This window comes from Babylonia areolata, chromosome 13 (assembly GCF_041734735.1).
Source record: "Babylonia areolata isolate BAREFJ2019XMU chromosome 13, ASM4173473v1, whole genome shotgun sequence".
Taxonomy (NCBI): Eukaryota; Metazoa; Mollusca; class Gastropoda; order Neogastropoda; family Buccinidae; genus Babylonia; species Babylonia areolata.
Window position 1 is genome coordinate 13,324,372 of NC_134888.1, and position 16,860 is coordinate 13,341,231.

The window sequence follows — 16,860 nt, forward strand, 5'->3', positions numbered from 1 at the left end:
TGGCCGACCCACTGGCACCAACTGTCACAGCAAACAGCTGCCTGACTGATGACAACAATGCTGTGCCAGCTGCTGTGGACCACTGATGCATTGCCTCCCTTGCCTCATGGCACACTGGGCTGGGAAGTTTGTAATGTATTGTGGGTGACCAACCCCCCCCCCCCCCCCCCCCCCCCCCCCCCCGCCCCGGTCTGAAACTCAGGGTGACCCACTGCAGTGTGAACTGTGGGAGACCCACTGTCTGCAGTGTGAACTGTTACTAAAGTTTGAACTGTGGGTGACACACTGTAGTTTGAACTGTGGGTGACCCACAGTTGTGATGTGAATTCTAAGTGACTCACTCTCTGTATTGTGTGCTATCTATGGCACATCAGAAGATTTTATTGTGGAATGAGATTGTGGCCAGCTGATGAAATGTGGCTGGGGATGGTTGTGATAACTCTTGTCAAGTATCTTTGAAGCAGTTTCAAATCAAATGAGAACAAGAGAGGCAAGGCCTTCAAGACTCACTTGTGATACACTTAAAAAAAAAAAAAAAAAAAAAAAAAAAAAAAAAATCCAAGCTTTTTATGTACTGAGTATAATTTCCAAAATGTAATGTTTAAGATGAGAAAGATCAGTTTAAAGCAAATTAAGTCCCCTAGCATTAATTACAGAGTAATTTCCCTTTTTTACTATCTGCACCAAAACATTTGCAAAATAAATAAAACTTCCATGCTTAGCACAAAAAAGAAGTTCCTGTTTGAACAAAAAATGATAAAAATGACTGCTCTTGTTGTTGGGTCAGAATATCAGATCAAAATGCCAAGTTTAGGGAATACAAAAAATATAAATATAACAGTAAATGCAGTTTGCATATAATTAGGCTTCATTTTTTATTTTTTGTGCCCATCCCAGAGGTCCAATATTGTTTTAAACAAGATGACTGGAAAGAACTGAATTTTTCTTATTTTTATGCCTAATCTGGTGTCAACTGACAAAGTATTTGCAGAGAAAATGTCAATATTAAAGTTTACCACGGACACACAGACACACACTCACAAAGACAACCAAACACCGGGTTAAAACACAGACTCACTTTGTTTACACAAGTGAGTCAAAGAAGACAGACAGACAGACACACACACACACACACTGACAGAGAAAAGGGTGGTGTCTCAAAATGCTGACATCCTGCCAACAGTCAAACAACAGCACCCAACCTGACCCAGAAAAAAGAAATGAACAAGCTGACGTTTGACAAACATCCAGACCTACACGTTTGACAAACATCCAGACCTACACGGTTCTATGAAACAGCCCAAACTCTTCTCCCTCGCCCCTAACCACTTTTATCTATCTTTCTTTTTTTCTCTCTACACAACCCATCGGTCAACCTGAAGAGCAGTCAGTCAGACCATGAACTGGGTCACCATGGAAAAAGGAGATGAAGGCTGGCTGAACTGTCCATCCAGCATGACCACCTAGGGTCCTGGCTTATGTGAAATAATGGCTGTGGCCGGACCACACACACACACAAAGCAGCTGACACAACCTCCTTGATCAGGCTGAATATGATGCATCCAGCAGCAGCATCCTCCCCCATACATCTGGCAGGGCCACACAGCCCCTCCCTCCTTCCTCCCACCAGGGTTCCAGCAGCACTCAGTGGCAGCGACAGGCAGGGTCCACAAAGCCCACACAACTTATCACCCCCAGTGCCGCAAGTATAACATGTTAAAACAAGAAAAACATGATACCGTACACATGAGAATCAATTTATGGTGGAGGGGCTGGGGGGGGAGGAAGAAAAAGAGAAACATCACCCACAAAAGAATAAAATGTGTGGACATGTACAGCAAGATTTTAAACCTCTTACAAGACATTTTCAGAGAGGAAAATTCCTCAGCCAGTTCAAAATCCAACCCACCCCTGCATTAATGACAAAGTGAATGGAGGTTGGAGAGGAAACAGTATAAAAGAGGATGCCGACAAGAAGAAAGGACGACCAAGAGCTGGATCAAGGAAGGGCCTAAGGAGAAACACTGCCACAGTGATGAGTCCTTGGAGACTGACTAGGCATGGCATTGCAGTAATGGAGCCAGCGGCTGTTCTTCTCTTGTTCTGATGACTGGTAAAAGCTGCAGCAGACATAGTGCCTGATTCCGCAAAGAAGCAGGTCTAGGACTCCACATCATAACTGTTCCTTTGGACACGAGTCCATGCCTGAGACTCACAGCAATCCGTGATGTGACCTGGATACTTTAATAGCACACTGTACAGCCTTTTTTTTAATTTTTAAATTTTTTTTTTTTTACGGGTTGGAACTAGTCAGTCAGATGTTGGTCCCTGGCAGAGAAACAAGAGAATATCTTAAAATCTGCTCATCCCCTCCCCTCCCTCACCCTGTATTGTCCCCCTTGGGGAAAACGTTTGCCAAAGGAAATACCAGCTGGCAGTCTGGAACAGCTCAACCAAACTGCAGAATGCAGAGGCGTCTTTGTACTGTCCTTCACCTAGAAGAAATTGGCCAACAGAGCTAACCCATAAGCCAGGTTTCCATCAGTCTGACACGGTACAGCAGTGTTGTGACAGCACACTGCAGAGAGAGCTCAGCAGTCCTGTTGTCCCAGCTGGGAGTCATTCATGCACAACAAGGGAACCCCCTCCAGGACATTGTCACTCAACTCACCTCTCTTTTCTATCTCTCTCACATCTTCCTTTCTTTCTTTCTCACCTCTTCTCTCTCTGCATGCAACTCTGTTCTCATCTTCTGTTTTACTATTTCATCCACCCACCTATTCTCTGTCTCTCTCTGACACCCATGTGCCAGCTGTCTAAAAGAAAAAAAAAAAAAGAAAAGGAAGAAAAAAGTTGCTTCCCTCTGACTGTGCACTCTCCATGTAATGCCAGTCAATTACTCTTCTCCTTCTTCCCCCACCCTACCCTGGGGCAGTGCCCCCTTCTCCCATGGCATGATAATGGTTACTTGTTCACTCTCTTCATTTTGTGCAGCTCTCTGATGAGCCATGCTTTGTGTGAGAGTTATGATTGCTTGTGGGTTGGTGTGAAGGTGACTGTGTGTGTGTGTGTGTGTGTGTGTGTGGAGAGAGAGAGCGAGAGGAAGAAAGAGATAGAGGGGGAGAGAGAGAGGGGGGGGGGGGGGAGGCGAATGAGAAAAAACAGAGCAAAAAAGACAGAGACAGAAAGACAGAATGAGAGAGAGAAAGAGGGAGAGAGAGAGGAAGAAGAAGAGAGAAAGGGAGGGGGAGAGGTAGAGTGAGAGAGAGAGAAAGGAAGGGGCCAGAAAGAGAACACAATGCCATATACAAGCCATTGAAGGAAAACCCATCTTCAAACCACACCTTACAGAGAGACACGATAATACACTCCTGTCAGTGTCACAAAACTAGCATCAACACTGAATATCATGATAACAACTAATAAGGGCAAACAGCTGACCAAGTTAACTGTCCTCTGAAAACCATGTTTTCTTCTGATCCGTTATTTCAGAACCAGACAATTTGTATAAAAATGGTGGCCAAAAAACAACAACAACAACAAAAAACAACAACAACAAACAACAACAAACTGAAAACAACAACAAAAAACCCAACAAGAACAACAGAAAAAGATTTTTTTTTAAACCCAAAAACAAACAAAAAACCATCTGAACCTCCAATCCTTCATTCCTTCAAACACTTGAATGTTGGCGAGTGGATTCCTGCAGTGCGAGCAATGAAAACTCTACATATAGACCTTGAGAAAATAAACACAAGCCCACACCTCGTGTTGGTCTTGCCTCTGACATGATAGAACGTCAAGGTGAGAAAACAAGAGTCAATATTTTCCCAGTCTTGCTGGCTCTTTCCAAGTTCAGACAGTACATCCAGGTTTAAAAAAAGAAAAAAAAGAAAGAAAAAAGTTGATGGGCCCATAGCCTTTTTAAGGTCATAGGGGCAGTAAATTCATGTCCTCTGTGTCAAGGGCTCAGCATAGGAAGGTGAGGCCCAATCCACTCCTTCCACCGTTTTAACCTTCCACAACAGAAGTCAGGTAGCCATTCACACCTGGGTGCAGTGAAGAAAACTGGAGAAAAGTGTCTTTCCCAAGGACACATCACCATGCCAAAATGGTGCCCTGAACCCAGATCACTGGTCAATACTAGATCTGAAGCCCCACGCCTATCCCATTCTGCCATTCACTCCCATGCTGCTCATTCCCAGTTCCCCAAAGATTGCCACAACTGGGTTCATCTGCCTCAGTCTCAGCATCGGCTGTCAACAGGGAACCGTCAGTCTTGATGTCATCAGGAGACCCTGCTGTACCGCAGAGTCACTTTGGTGTGTTCTGGCACTAAGTTCTAGATGCAACTGTTCTCTCAATTCTGGCAATGTAACCCCGTGACATAAAACAGGCTGAGTGTACGATTACTGTTTACTCCCCACCCCCCCTTTTTTTTTGTTTTGTTTTTGTTTTGCTTCCCCTCTCTTGGAAGCATGAAGAGATAATCTGGCTGCCCCATTGATGCATGCATGAAACAACATGAACGAAACAAAATAATAATGGACAGACAGACAGCAAAACCTTACCGACTGGGTCGATGTGAGTGAGATGATCCACAAAATCCCTCTTCCCCAGGTAAGTTGTGATCTGCACACATACAAACAACAACATTAATAACAATGACAGCAATCTTAAAATCATTTAAAAAAAAATATTTTAAAAAACCCAACTTAACTTCACAATGGTAATGGCACCTTAGTGGTAGCAACAAGTTTTCAGTTTTTGGCACCCCTTTTGGTGAAAATATACACTTTTTTCCTTTTGTATTCACAAAAAAGGCAGGTCTTGGAACAATGCAAATGCTGTTCGCTAAAACATCCTTTCGCTTGTTTTTTGTGTATTTATTTATTCATTTATCTATTCACTCCACAAATTGTTTTATTTATTAAATGATGCAAATGCTGGTCAGTGAAGCATCCTTTTGTTCGTTTATGTTTATACCACCCACCCTTTTTGACTCACTTGTTTAAACAAAGTGAGTCTATGTTTTAACCCGGTGTTCGGTTGTCTGTGTGTGTGTGTGTGTGTGTCTGTGTGTCCGTGGTAAACTTTAATATTGACATTTTCTCTGCAACTACTTTGTCAGTTGACACCAAATTTGGCATAAAAATAGGAAAAATTCAGTTCTTTCCAGTCATCTTGTTTAAAACAATATTGCACCTCTGGGATGGGCACAAAAAATAAAGAAAAAAAGAAAAGAATGAAGCCTAATTATATGCAAACTGCATTTACTGTTATATTTACATTTTTTGTATTCTCTAAACTTGGCACTTTGATCTGATATTCTGACCCAACAACTAGTGCAGTCATTATTATCATTTTTTGTTCAAACAGGAACTTCTTTTGCTAAGCATGGAAGTTTTATTTATTTTGCAAATGTTTGGGTGCAGATAGTAAAAAAAGGGAAATTACTCTGTAATTAATGCTAGGGGAGTTAATTTGCTTTAAACTGATCTTTCTCATCTTAAACATTACATTTTGAAATTATACTCAATACATAAAAAGCTTGGATTTAAAAAAAAAAGTGTATCACAAGTGAGTCTTGAAGGCCTTGCCTCTCTTGTTTTTTGTATGAAGCAGACTGCACATCATGGAGTCTGTGTCAGGTCTCTTCCCCCCTACACCCCCCCCCTCCCCCCACACACACCCCCCCACACACACACACAGTGAAGCAGACTGCACATCATGGAGTCTGTGTCAGGTCTCTTCCCCCCTACACCCCCCCCCCCCCCACACACACACAGTGAAGCAGACTGCACATCATGGAGTCTGTGTCAGGTCTCTTCCCCCCTACACCCCCCCCCCACACACACACAGTGAAGCAGACTGCACATCATGGAGTCTGTGTCAGGTCTCTTCCCCCCTACACCCCCCCCCCCCCCCCACACACACACAGTGAAGCAGACTGCACATCATGGAGTCTGTGTCAGGTCTCTTCCCCCCTACACCCCCCCCCACCCCCTTTTTGTGTGTGTGAAGCAGACTGCACATCATGGAGTCTGTGTCAGGTCTCTTCCCCCCTACACCCCCCCCCCCCCCACACACACACACACACACAGTGAAGCAGACTGCACATCATGGAGTCTGTGTCAGGTCTCTTCCCCCCTACCCCCCCCCCCCCCACACACACACACAGTGAAGCAGACTGCACATCATGGAGTCTGTGTCAGGTCTCTTCCCCCCTACACCCCCCCCCCCCCCCCCACACACACACACACAGTGAAGCAGACTGCACATCATGGAGTCTGTGTCAGGTCTCTTCCCCCCTACACCCCCCCCCCCCACACACAGTGAAGCAGACTGCACATCATGGAGTCTGTGTCAGGTCTCTTCCCCCCTACCCCCCCCCCCCCCCACACACACACACAGTGAAGCAGACTGCACATCATGGAGTCTGTGTCAGGTCTCTTCCCCCCTACCCCCCCCCCCCCCCCCACACACACACAGTGAAGCAGACTGCACATCATGGAGTCTGTGTCAGGTCTCTTCCCCCCTACACCCCCCCCCCACCCCCTTTTTGTGTGTGTGAAGCAGACTGCACATCATGGAGTCTGTGTCAGGTCTCATCCCCCCTGACCAACCACCCCCTCCTCCCATCCACCCTTTCCTTTCCAGCTGAAGACAGAATCTGTCCATTACACAATGCAGAGAGGGTCCTGCATCATGCTTAGGTTGTCAGGAACTGGGAGGCTGTGTCCAATGATCTGGGACAGGCCCAGGACCTGTGTTAATGATGCCATGGGGCTGGCACAAAGCTGATTGTCTTATCACTGGTGGGATTCTGGCCCCCTGTCACCCCACAGCATGTTTTTCATATACAGCGTGATTCCTTTTTACCCCCTCACCCCCCCTTCCGTGGGTTATGGCCTATCTGCTGTAATAAAGCATGGGATGTAACGTAGGTGTGTGTGTGTGTGTGTGTGTGTGTGTGTAAACAGAAGATTCCCGAGAACTGATGTTTGTGTTGAATGTTTGTCATGACACATTAAAACAGGAAAGCCTGTAAGAAAGAAAAGCCTGAAACTTTGATTTAGATCTATATCATGTGGGAGAATGCATCAAATCCGCTGATAATAAATTTCTAAGAAAGAACTGACTGATCTGGAGTGGCATATCATGTGCATTACACCACAAAATGCGTATAGACAGAAAGTCTGAAACCCATATGCCCATGATTGTTAAAACAATGAAATGCCCAATTGACGTGGGCTGCTCTGGCTGGATGGAATTTTCTGTTCCCAGTACACAACTTTTGGATCGACCAAAATGAACTAGTTTCAAATGGTGAGCAAAATCATGTTTTGGGCGCAGGCCTTGTGTTTTCGGTTTCGTACTTATATTTGTAATCAACAATAATCACGCGTGAGCCAAGAAGACTTCGCCTCATGTTTTGATTGGCTTGTCTGGACCTCAGTTCGATGACCAATCAAAGTGCAAGGACCAGCTTTCAGTGGAGCATGGCATGCCAGTGGGCAGAAATCCCGGTCACTGGAATCATGATTCGTATCCTGGCCATGTGTTCCATCCACCGCTCCATGGGATGGATGGTGGGTGAATAATATATATTTTTTAATTTATAAAAAAAAAAAAAAAGGGGGGGGGGGGGGGGGGGGAAGAAAAAAAACCCCAGAGGGGTAGGTGGGTCTGGGGAAAATAGATATGTGTATTTACAGAGGTTATCTATGAAAGTTTGCTGTGTGCTTGCATGTACTCACTACCTGCTGAGTGCACACACACACACACACACACACACACAGAGATAACTAGTGACACACGCCAAGCCAAACGGGGCTGTCAGTAAGGGGCTGCAGCTGATTACACAAAGAACCGTTCAGAAACAGGGGAGCCATCCATCACTCAACCACGGCTCTCCTAACAGTAAACGTCAGCTTTCCTTCCAGACATCCACCATAACATGACAAAAAGAACAGAAAAAAAGCAGCAGCAGAAAAAACACAATAAAAAGCACTCTCACATATACACAAACATAATGCATGTAGGTTCCCCCCTGCCCCTGGCCCCCTTCCTTCCCTGAACAATAAACACACACCACACACATGCACATATACACACACAATTCTATGAAATCTGGGTAAAGGCTAATGCCTATTTCATCATAATTTTATGGCACCTGTGGCTTGAGAGGAATGACAACAATACTACTACTATTACTGCAACTACTACTAATAATAGAAGAAGTAGAAGACAAAAAAAAGACGAAGAAGAAGAATGATGATGAAATAAAAAATGGGGCATGATAATCATTTAATGGAACATTTTGAAGATTATGTCATTCTAAACTCTTGAAAGTGTGTCATCCTCAGTTAGTCAGTATAACACGGTGTTGTGAACATCAACGAACAGTTCAGCGACACCAGTACAGTTCCGCAGACAGTGTGGCGCGTGTGTCTGAATGAAGCCTGTGGCGAGGATGTCCAGAGTCCTCTGTCTGTCAAGGACGGAGCTCCTAACACTGACCACAACAACTCAACTTCAAGCTTTACACAGACACACACAGTCACACACGAACACACGTATCCCCCCAACCCCCCTCACCACCTTCAATGTCCACCCTTTCGGCTGTCTGGTCCAGCCTGTGTCCATACACCTCCCGTGTCTCTTCTCACTAATTTAACATTAAGAAAAATTAATATTATTTTCTAAAGCTCAGTTGTGTGTGTGTGTGTGTGTGTGTGTGTGTGTGTGTGTGTGTGTGTTAAAGAGAGAGAGATATACTGGAGGGAGGGAAGGACAGCGGGAGGGAGGAAAGAGGGGGCGGGTAGAGAGAATTGTGAGGGTTAAAGAGAGAGAGAGAGGAGAGGTGAGAGGGGAAGAGAAAGAGATGGGTGTAGGTGCGGGTGCGGGGAGGAGGGGAGGTCAGACAGACGGACAGACATACAGTGTGGGTGAGAGGAAATGAGAATCAAAGTATGCTACTGATTTACCTTTCCATGCTCCATCACTTAAAAACAACAGAAACAACAACTCAATGTTTCTTACTTACTCAGTACACATACTGATTTTATTCATCGCGCGGCCCTCAAATTACACCCGTCAATACCCCCCCACACCCCTCTTTCTGTAACACCTCTCTCTGTCGGTTTTTTTTTTTTTTTTTTTTTTTTTCCCCCCACCACACAGCTTTCGAAGATCCGCTTCGCTTTTTTTCGGTCAGTGTGTCTTCCCTGTGCCGACCTGTCGCTGTGCTGTCCCCGGAGTGACTCCGCATGATCAAAACGAGCGTTCAGAAAATAAAATAGCAGCATGTTTCCAGAGCACCTGCAGCCACACAAAAACACAAATACTGCAGTAAGGCTGATTTGTAGGAGATTATTATTTCAGCCCCAAAGGAGAACCACTGCAATAGACTGCTCTGAGAAAGACTGGAACAGCCTGCGCTGGAAAATACTGCAGCAAACTGCTCTCAGAAATACTGCAACAGTATGTTCAAAGAAAGTTTGCAATAGACTGCTGTGAGAAACACATCCTCGGGCCTCTTTGAGAAATACTGCAATGTACAGACCCGAGAAAATACTTAAGACTGATCTGTCAGAGACTTCGTTCTAAAAACCTGTGCCGTTTCATAAGTTTTCTGTACCTTTTTTCATACAGTCCAAAAGAACCGGCTGCTGCAGGCTTCTCTGGCATCAGGAAGTTTTTTTTCTTTTTCTCTCACCCGTTCTCATCCGACGCCCACAGTACTTTATATATATATATATATATATATTCTCTCTCTCTCTCTCTCTCTCTCTCTCTCTCTCTCTCTCTCTCTCTCTCAAGTCTCAAGGGTGTTCGTGTCGGCTAGGTGAGACTGAGTGTTTACTCCTTTCTCAGATGCATGTCGATGTGGTAGATGTTGTGTTTTTTTGCAGCTGTGAGTGGTTCTGACTCTATAGTGTGGTTCTTGAGATCATGTATCGTACTTATGGTGCTGGACTTTATGCCTGCAGAGACTGAACACCTTTCTTTTTTTCCCTTTTCTCCAGATGCACAAATATTTGTGGTTCATATTTCCGCCTTGCCCACTAACTTCATTTGAAAAGATACCAAACAGTCCTGCGAGACTGAAAGAGGGGTGTATGCCCACGATTTCTCGCAATCCCCACAAATAAGGGGAATGAGGGATGAGGAAGGGAGAGGAGAGAAAGGAAGGGTGAGGCGGGTGTCCAATGAGGGTGGAGAGAGGGCAGGGGAGTGGGGAAGAACTATGAAAGAGAGAGAGAGAGAGAGAGAGAGAGAGAGAGAGAGAGAGAGAGAGAGAGCCTGAGCCTGTCAGGCATCAAGCACACACTTTTGGTTTTCTGGGTCTCTGCACACACCACTGTGCAAACCCACCAGCCAGATTGTTCTTCACTGAAACCGCGTGTTCTTTTCTGCATGATTAATTCATATCATTGGGAGCTGAGGGGACGAGGGGGGAGGGGGAGGAGCGCAAGGGCCAGCTATGAACCTTGTGCCGCCAAGATCGATAAAACAAACTGATGATTAAAAATAACTTTCTGTTCAAGCGCGAAATATGCCCCTCCATCCTCTCCTCTTCCTGATCACCCTCCTCCCTCCTAACCCGACCCTCCCCGCCCCATGACCCCCATCCCCTCTCTCTCACTGCAGCTGGGCTGGGAGATGTTTGGCTGAATCCAATGGAGGGGGTACCAAACAGAATTCATTCGTAAGTTGTGGACCAGCTTGAATGACTGAATGTGGCAACAGCTGGAAATGCAGCAGGTTTGATCAGTTGATGCATGAGCAAATCACAAAGTTTTGGCTTCGTACCCCCATCTTATTTGTCCATGAATCTGGAGAAGTATTTAGAGACCAGATTTGGGTCTGCTCTCTCCCGGGAATGCACACTGCTACAGTGCAGCACTATCCTTTTTTCTGTTAGCAACTGTATTTGTTTTCCACCAGTGGAGTTTTCAACAGAATGTTGCCAGGGTCAACTCTTCTGTGGTCGTGTTTTTTGGGGTTTTTTTTTCCGTGCGCTATGCGCATGCTGCACACGGGATGCGGGTTATATCGTCTGATTCGAAATACTTAAGATCACATCAAGTAGCAATCAAACAGTTTGCCACAGATAATAAACAGAGCGTCCAAAAGTCAGCCAGTAAGTTTCGTCTATCTGTCTACTGTTGTACTGTGTTAAATCTACCGAATTATGTGATAAAATCAGATGCCTTTGACATCTTTTTGAAACTCCTATTCACATTACCACTTCATGATCTGGGGCCGTGACCTTTTGGGGGGGAACACCTCCCAAACAAAAATAAACTATCCCTCCCTCGCTCTGTGTATGTGCGTGTGCATGTGTCACAGTTTTCCAAAATAATTCCATAAAATCAAAAACGAATCGTTAGATGAAAAAAGACAAAGAAGAAGGCAGAGGTGAAGGTGCAGAAAAAGACGACTTTTTCATCTTCACGCGCCTTTTTTTTTCCTTTTTCTTCCGCACGTGACATCCCCGGCCCCGGAGGATGAGGGAACGCGCATGCTGCAACCCCTCCCTCCCCTCCCCTCTGTGTGTGTGTGTGTGTGTGTGTGTGTGTGTGTGTGTGTAAGAGAGAGAGAGAGAGAGAGAGAGAGAGAGAGAGATCCACCAACCCCTCCTCCTTCCTTCCCAATTCTCTCCACTGCACCCACACGCCCAAAATCCTGGCAGCTAAAAATAGAGACAGGCAACACGTACGAAGGTGTTCCTGTCGATGATGCCCGGTACCTTTTCTTCTTCCCTCCTTTTAGTTTTACGTACTACACTGTTACCTTGGTAACGGACTCGATCCCCCAGTGGCATCTATTGACCACCACACGGTTTCCCACACACAGAGTGACACACACACACACTGACTGTGGAGTCAGGAGAGAGCTGAACATCATCCTTCCCCTACTCCCTTCCCCCTCCAACCGTACCCCCACACCTTTCATCTCCATGTGTTATCATTCTAAAGCGAATCTGAACTATAAAAAAAGAGGGCGGAAAAAAGAGGGGGGGGAAAAGAGGGGGGAAAAAGAAGAAGAAGAAAAGAAACTACATGTGATGAAAGTACCCATATACATAAACTTCCCTTCAACCAGGTACATAAATTATATACATATCATATCACTGTCACAATCACGCACAACATCTCCCAAAGGAGCATAAACAACGTATTAAAACTGCCAAGACGAATACGAGTTTGTGAGGCAATGGTTTCATATATATTAGAGTCAAAGCAACTTATATCTGTCTTCCCACTAAGTTTACATGGTGGGGACAAGGAGGCCAGAAGGGCAATGGATCAAACAGCAATAGAGAGTGGCAACTCTCAATTCACAAGGCACACAACCTCCAAGGCAGCGCCGCCCATGCCACCAACTCAGCCACCACAGAGGCATGGGCGGCGTTGAGTCGGAAAGTTGCCGACCTTGCAAATGGAGAAAGTTACCACTCTCTACTGTAGTGCAAACCTGTCTTTTTATCTTTCTATCCACACACACACATTTATCACATGTACTCATGCAAAGCACAGGTCGGTCTTATTGTTTCATTTTCAAGGAGGCAAAGAAGTGTGCAGGCTGATCGATTTATGTGACACCACATCTGCTTAGAAAAAAATGAGAGAAAGAAAGGAGCTGATGCCTGACTTTGTGTTGGTTAGGCCTACTGTATGTGTGTATAAACGACTAAACTGGCACTCCCACGGCTCCCTTCCGGGACTGGTGAGGCGGGTGGCGAGACACCCTTATGGAATTAAAAACGAGATCCATAAAAGGGCGTCGGCTCAGGAGGGCCACCGATGGCCATCTAGCTCCACCGTGCTGTGTGCATGCCACACGCAGTTGGCCCCCAGGGTGTGTCTACCCATGCATGCGAAGTCTGGATCCGGCAGAATCTGCGGAAGAAACCTATCGGTTCAACGGAGAGGAAGGCGCTGCACTGTGGAGTGCAGAGAGCAAGATGAGACACCGAAAGGATATCTTGGTCATCCACTGCAACCGTGCTCATCCTCCAGTCGTCTCGACTTAGTCTTGCCACTGGAAATTGGTGAACCCGGACGAGAGAGTGAGGTCGACGTTGCGCAACTCCTCTTCACTTTGAACAAACTCATCGCGCAAGTCATCAGTCATCCTTAATGACCTTTCATCACCCCCAAGTCCTGTGGCGACAGGTGAGCGACGAAACGAGAGGTGTGGGTACACTGGCAGTCGCAGCCGCAGACCTGCACGCAGGCGGTTCAGGCCACATACGGTCGTTCTTCATCGACAGAAGCAGCGATGGAGTTCGGCAGCCGTCTCAGCAGCCCTCTTTAGGAATGCACTGCTCCCCTCCCTGGCATGAGGAAGGGGCTAGAAAAGGTGCCCTAAAATTTGCCTGCTCCATATCACCCTGGTCAGCATACCGCGACTGGCGGGGACCCTACATCAGCGGTCGAAACAAAGAGAAAGAAAAGAAAAAAACAACGATCGTTCCTCTCACCATTAGTGCTTGGATCATAAGGACTCTCCTGGACAGAGATGACGCGGACAGACCCCAAAGGAGAACGGCACTAGTTGCATCCGAACTCGCCAGATACAACATCGACATCGCAGCCTTGAGTGAGACTCGGCTTGCAGGCGAAGGCGAGCTCACTTTCTTCTGGAGTGGACGAGGAAGCGAAGAGCGACGTGAGGCTGGCGTTGGTTTTGCAGTAAAAACAGCACTTGTCAGCAAGCTAGCTGGAATCCCAAAGGAAGTCAACGATATGCTTATGACCATGAAACTCCCACTGGCATCTGACCAGAAGCACCTCACCATTGTCAGTGCCTACGCCCCAACCATGACCAACCCGGATGAAGTGAAGGCGAAGTTCTACGGGGACCTTTACTCTGTCATTGCTGCTATCCCGAAAGCAGACAAGCTCATCATTCTTGGGGACTTCAATGCTAGAGTTGGCTCTGACTACATCTCCTGGGATGGAGTGATTGGAAAGCACGGCGTGGGCCACTGCAAACCAAATGGATTGCTTTTGCTTCAGACCTGTGCAGAGCACGAACTGCTGATAACCAACACAGTTTTCTGCCTCCCTACCCGTAACAGGACGTCATGGATGCACCCTCGCTCAAACATTGGCATCTCATCGATTACGTCATCGTCAGGAAAAGAGATAGGCAAGATGTACGTGTGACAAAGACCATGTACGGCGCCGAGTATTGGACAGACCATCGCCTTGAAGTCTCGAAGCTGAATATTCGAATCCAACCCAAGAGACGCCCCCAAGGCCAGAAGGCTCCAAAACGGCTCAACATCGCTAAGCTGAAAAACATCACCATCAAACAGACCGTTGTGGAGCTGTTGGAAGATCGTTTGGAATCCGCCTCTCTGGACAACCAGAATGTGGAGTCTGACTGGAGGACCCTGCGCGAGCTGATCTATAGTACAGCTTCAGAGACCCTGGGACCCATGACCAGAAAGCACAAAGACTGGTTTGATGAAAACTGTGATGAAATCAAGCAGCTTCTGGATGAGAAACGCCGTCTGCATCAAGCCTACCTGAGCAACCCAAAATCCACATCAAAAAAGGATGCGTACAATGCCATCCGCAAAACTGTTCAGCAAAAGTTACGTCAGATGCAGGATAAGTGGCTGAGTGACAAAGCAGATGAGATCCAGGGATATGCTGACAGGCACGATATGAAGAGGTTCTATGATGCCTTAAAAGAAGTCTATGCCCCCACATCCTCAGGATCATCCCCCCTCCTCAGTGCAGATGGGAATACCTTGATCACCGAGGAGGAGAAAATTCTCGAACGCTGGGCTGAGCACTTCAACAGTGTCTTAAATCGCCCTTCCTCCATAAATGATGAAGCCATAGACCGTCTCCCGTAAGTCCCCATCAACGAAGCACTGGACGATCCGCCAACACTTCTTGAGACCCAGAAAGCAATCCGTCTGCTATCCAGTGGCAAAACACCTGGCTCAGACTCCATACCAGCAGAGGTCTACAAGGATGGAGGCACTGTGCTGACTGAGAAGCTCCATCAGCTGTACTCACTCATGTGGAAAGAAGATATGATCCCCCATGATTTCAAAGATGCATCTATCATTCACTTGTACAAGCGAAAGGGGAACTGGCAAGCCTGTGATAACCATCGGGGCATTTCCTTGCTCTCCATCGCAGGCAAGATACTTGCCAGGATCCTACTAAACCGCCTCACAGCACACCTTGACCAAGGTCATTTGCCTGAGAGCCAATGTGGATTCCGGAAAGAGCGCGGAACCACCAATATGGTGTTTGCTGCAAGGCAGCTGCAAGAGAAATGTCAGGAGCAAAATGCTGATCTGTTCTCCACCTATGTCGACCTCACTAAGGCCTTCGACACCGTGAGTAGAGAGGGACTGTGGAAGATCATGGCCAAGTATGGATGCCCTTGGAAATTTATTTCCTTGGTCAGCCAATTCCATGAAGGCATGCAGGCTCGAGTCCAGGGCAAGGGCGAAACATCTGCTCCTTTTCCTGTCACAAATGGTGTCAAGCAAGGCTGCGTCCTGGCTCCAACACTGTTCAGCCTCATGTTCTCTGCAATGCTTACTGATGCCTTCAGAGATGGCGATGTTGGAATCGGCCTAAAGTACCAAACAGATGGCAAGCTGTTTAACCTCAGAAGGCTTCAAGCAAAAACGAAGGTCATGACAGACATCATCAGAGACTTTTTGTTTGCTGATGATTGTGCCCTCAATGCTGGATCTGAAGCTGACATGCAACTCAGCGTTGACAAGTTTGCCACTGCCAGCAGGAACTTCGGCCTTACCATCAGCACGAGGAAAACTGAAGTTCTCCATCAGCCAGCCCCAGGGAAACCCCACGTTGAGCCCAACATCACAGTCAATGGTCAGAGACTCAGTGCGGTGGAGCGGTGCACATACCTTGGCAGCACACTGTCACGAAATGCGACCATCGACGATGAAGTGAACGTCAGGATTGCAAGAGCAAGCGCAACCTTTGGTAGACTCTATGCAAATGTCTGGAACAGAAAAGGCATTGGTCTTGAGACCAAGCTAAAGGTCTACAGAGCAGTAGTTCTCCCCACACTACTGTACGCCTGTGAAACTTGGACAGTGTACCAACGACACGCCAAGAAGCTGAACCACTTCCGCACAACATGTCTCAGGAAGCTACTGAACATCAAGTGGTAAGACAGGACACCAGACATGGAGGCGCTTGCAAAAGCCACCTTTCCCAGCATCTTCACCATCCTGATGCAGTCCCAGCTTCGCTGGGCTGGACACGTGGCGCGCATGCCAGACCATCGGCTGCCCAAAAGGCTCTTCTATGGCGAGCTGCAACAAGGGAAATCACACGGAGGTCAAAAGAAGCGCTTCAGAGATACTCTATAAGTCTCTCTGAAAGCGTTTGATATCAACCCAGACTCCTGGGAGGAATCTGCAGTGGACCGTGACAAATGGTGCGCTGCTGTGCACAAAGGCGCCAAGTTGTGCGAGGCCAACAGGACTGCTGCAGCTGTTCAGAAGAGGCAGGCCAGAAAGTCACGGGCAAACAAGCTCCCTGACAATGATATGCCTGTCATTGTCTGCCCAACTTGTCAGCGAACATTTCGTGCGCACATTGGACTATTCAGCCATTTGCGCATTCACAGATAGATTCATGAGCATCCCCCCCACCGCCACCCTCCCCCCATCCCCCAGCCGGATGACAACGATGGTCATCATCGATCTCGATGGACACACACCACATGGTGGGGAGAGGGGTTGGGTAGAAGATGAAGAACATGAAGAAGATGAGGAAGAGAAGGAAGAAGAGGATGAGGACGAAGAGGAAGAGAAAGAAGAGGCAGAGGAAGAAG

At 46.8% G+C, this 16,860-nt stretch overlaps 1 protein-coding gene across 7 annotated transcripts in view; it reads right to left on the bottom strand.

The window, feature by feature from the left end:
* Positions 1 to 16,860, bottom strand: part of LOC143289072 (beta-arrestin-1-like) — a 170,122-nt gene that overhangs the window by 40,903 nt on the left and 112,359 nt on the right. For all 7 annotated transcript variants that reach the window (XM_076597898.1, XM_076597904.1, XM_076597903.1 and 4 more), the window contains one exon: positions 4,572 to 4,632. In XM_076597898.1, coding sequence (XP_076454013.1) covers positions 4,572 to 4,632 — 61 coding nt within the window. The remainder of the gene's footprint in view (positions 1 to 4,571; positions 4,633 to 16,860) is intronic.